The sequence below is a fragment of the Peromyscus maniculatus genome, chromosome 5 (assembly GCF_049852395.1).
Source record: "Peromyscus maniculatus bairdii isolate BWxNUB_F1_BW_parent chromosome 5, HU_Pman_BW_mat_3.1, whole genome shotgun sequence".
Classification (NCBI taxonomy): domain Eukaryota; kingdom Metazoa; phylum Chordata; class Mammalia; order Rodentia; family Cricetidae; genus Peromyscus; species Peromyscus maniculatus.
The window spans coordinates 22,105,126-22,108,017 of record NC_134856.1 but is presented as its reverse complement, the minus strand read 5'-3'; the positions used below and the strand labels follow the sequence as shown (position 1 = coordinate 22,108,017).

General features: G+C 62.5%; 1 protein-coding gene across 1 annotated transcript; it reads left to right on the top strand.

Annotated features, from left to right (window-relative positions):
* Positions 1 to 226: 226 nt before the first annotated feature.
* Positions 227 to 2,525, top strand: Ier2 (immediate early response 2). The gene has a single exon (XM_006996227.4). It carries the CDS (start codon positions 1,100 to 1,102, stop codon positions 1,763 to 1,765), a length of 666 nt encoding a protein of 221 aa, XP_006996289.1. The 5' UTR covers positions 227 to 1,099; the 3' UTR covers positions 1,766 to 2,525.
* The last annotated feature ends 367 nt before the right edge of the window (positions 2,526 to 2,892 follow it).

Below are 2,892 nucleotides of genomic sequence, written 5' to 3'. Positions count from 1 at the left end.
TGTTTGTTTGTTTGTTTGCGAAAAGAGCAGGGTGGAACCGACATCTTTTTTTGTGAATCTCTCTATGTGGTGTGTGTGTGTGTGTGTGTATGTGTGTGTGTGTTCGCGCGAGTGGCGCGCGTGGGAATCGAACTCAGGTCTTCAGGCTTGGCAGCCAGTGGCTCTACCCATTGAGCCCTCTCATTGGCTGGGGATAACTCAGCTTCCCGGGGTGCGAAGGCAGAACTCTGTGCTGTCGGCGGGAGAGGGCGGCAGGCCCTGTGTTCGTTGGGACTTCTCTGGTACTGGGTGGGTGGCAGCAAACCGGGAGATGCTGAATGCCGAGCGTGGGGACGGCAGTCGCGCCGTGGATATAGGCGGCTGTGGCGTAGCCCCCTCCAGGGTCAGCCCGCGTCGTCCGTTCCCACTTCCCACCCGTGTTCGGGAGGACAGAGAAGGAAGGCTGGAGGCTTCGTTTGTTTAGTAAATATCGATCAGGTGATTGCCTCAGGCTTCTCACCTGGAAGAAACAGACCTGACCGTACTTTCTGCGGAGTGGAGTGAGGAGTCAGACACTGAATCAAGAGAAAGCTCGACAGCCCCGGCGTGAAGGAACTGCTTAATAAGCAGCAGCGTTTTTACTGGGCAGAGAAATTAACTAGCTGGCTGGTAGGCGCGGGGAACAGTGCCCTCGGGGAATGCGCCCCGCTCCGGGTCTTCCTCTCTGCAAAGGGAAGGTCACCACCCCACCACCCGTTGGCTAGTGGGTGGGCCTCATCGGCTAGCCCGCCAGTGGGTCTGAGAACCCAGACCAAGCTGAGGCCTCGGGGCGCAGTGGGGGAGACTCTTCCTTGCCGGGGCTCACGTCCCTTCTCCTTCGAGGCGTAAATTGACCTCTATTGCTTTAAGGAGTCTCTGGCCAGAGTGGAAAGCCCGGATGAGGCCCTCTGATTGGGCGTGGCGTCCCCGTGACGTCATGCTGACTATATTAGAAGGGCTCCGGCACGCTTCCCCCGCCGGAACTCCTAGCCGCGTACCTGCCGGGGTGAGTTAGCTGTCTGGGCAGCACCGCCCGCGTCAATCCGTTCCCGGCTCTCCTCTACGCTCTCGTCGAGCAAGCATGGACGTGCAGAAAGAAGCGCAGCGCATCATGACCCTGTCGGTGTGGAAGATGTACCACTCTCGCATGCAGCGGGGTGGCTTGCGGCTCCACCGGAGCCTACAGCTCTCCCTCGTCATGCGCAGCGCTCGGGAGCTCTACCTCTCAGCCAAGGTAGAGGCCCACCAGCCCGAGTTCCCGCCATCCGGCCGGACGCTTGACCCTCGCCTGCACCCGCCGCGGGAAGCCGAAGCTGCCGTGAGAGCGGCGGCCCCCGACGCGGAGCAGTCCCCGGAGCCCATGGACACGCAGGAGGAAGCGCGGCGCGTCCAGGAGACCCCTGCGCCCTGTGACCCGCCCCCCGCCAGAGTCAGCCGCAAGCGCCGGAGCAGCAGCAACCTGAGCGACGGCGGTGAGGTCGGACTAGCACCCAGCAAGAAGGCCCGTCTAGAGGAGGCGGAGAGGGAGGACACGTCGGAGGTCGCCGATCGCCTGCAGCTTCCCCCCGCACAAGCCGAAGGCGCCTTCCCTAATCTCGCCCGCGTCCTCCAAAAGCGCTTCTCCAGTCTCCTGAACTGTGGGCCCGCCGTGCCCCCGCCGGCGCCCCCCGCGTGCGAGGCCAAGCCAGCCTGCCGCCCGGCCGACAACATGCTCAGCGTGCTGGTGCGAGCCGTGGTGGCCTTCTGAGCATTCTGAGCGGCGTCGCCGGAGCCGAAAACGCACAGCCGAGGCCAGGGCCGGCTGCGGAAAGCCTGCGGGGCCCGTGATGAAGAGCCGCGGCCTGAGCTGCCGGAGGCCCGGGGGAGGACTGAGGAGCTGGGGGCGCGGGCGCCTTTTCCCAGACGTGCGTCCACAGGTGCTGTTAAAGGACTGTCCCCTCCCCGGCCGGGAGAAGGGACACCTGGATCTTGAATCTCAGGGTCGGACTCTTGGCCTGGCGGCCCTTTCAAGGCCGTTTCACTGGCATACGCGTTTTGGCCCCTACAAGTGGCACGCTTGTGCAAGCGGTCATAGTTGCGTCATGGGGCAGACGCGGGTGCTTCCTGTTGCCCTGCGTGGGTGTGGGGCCTGGGAGGAGGCCAGGGTGTGGACCCGCCCTGGGGACGGGGAAGTGACTTGAGTCACCTCGCCCCCACCGGCTGCTATGGGTGAGCCGGCCTTCGGCGGCCGAGAGCCTGGACTGGACCGATCAAATCTTCTTGTAAGCAGCGGAGGTCTGGAGACGCTCCGACTGTCAGCCTAGACCGCCCGCTCGCCTGGCGTGGACCACCGCGGCAAGGCTGGTCGCGGTTGCTGTCGTGGACCCGGCCTCTTCGGGCAGGAAAGGAACTTTTTGCCAGCACGTTAAGAAGTCTGTTTACCTTTGCCAGGGTGGGCTGTATTGAGCACCCGTCTACTTGGCGTTTTACAATGTCAGCTAGGAAAATAAAGACGTCGGAGTAAAGAGCGCTGCTGTCTTGGCTTGCTTCCCTGGAGGGGGAGGGCGAGGTTAAAGGGTCAGGACTGTCGGCCGCTCCCCGAGCCTCTGGAACTGGTTTGACCGGGTGCCGAGAGGGAGGGAGGCCGGGTCCCCATCTCTTTGCTTTAAATTTACAGGCTGTTGCTTAAGCTAATAACCCTGTGATTTGGGGATTCCCTAGAAATTAATTACGCTCTGGGGGCCAGCGAGTGTGGAAAGCTTACATTTCAGGGACATCGGGTGCAGTCTTCCGAGAGGAGCTGGGGGGTTTTAAAGGATGGCGTTTTTCTCGTGTCCTCCCCTGGAGTAGAACTGCTGTCTAGGGCCCCCACGCGTGGAGTGGCGGTGAACTTTG

What these genes read in the sequence shown, in the direction of transcription:
- Ier2 (XM_006996227.4), top strand. Translation starts at nt 1,100, where the DNA reads ATGGACGTGCAGAAAGAAGCGCAGCGCATCATGACCCTGTCGGTGTGG.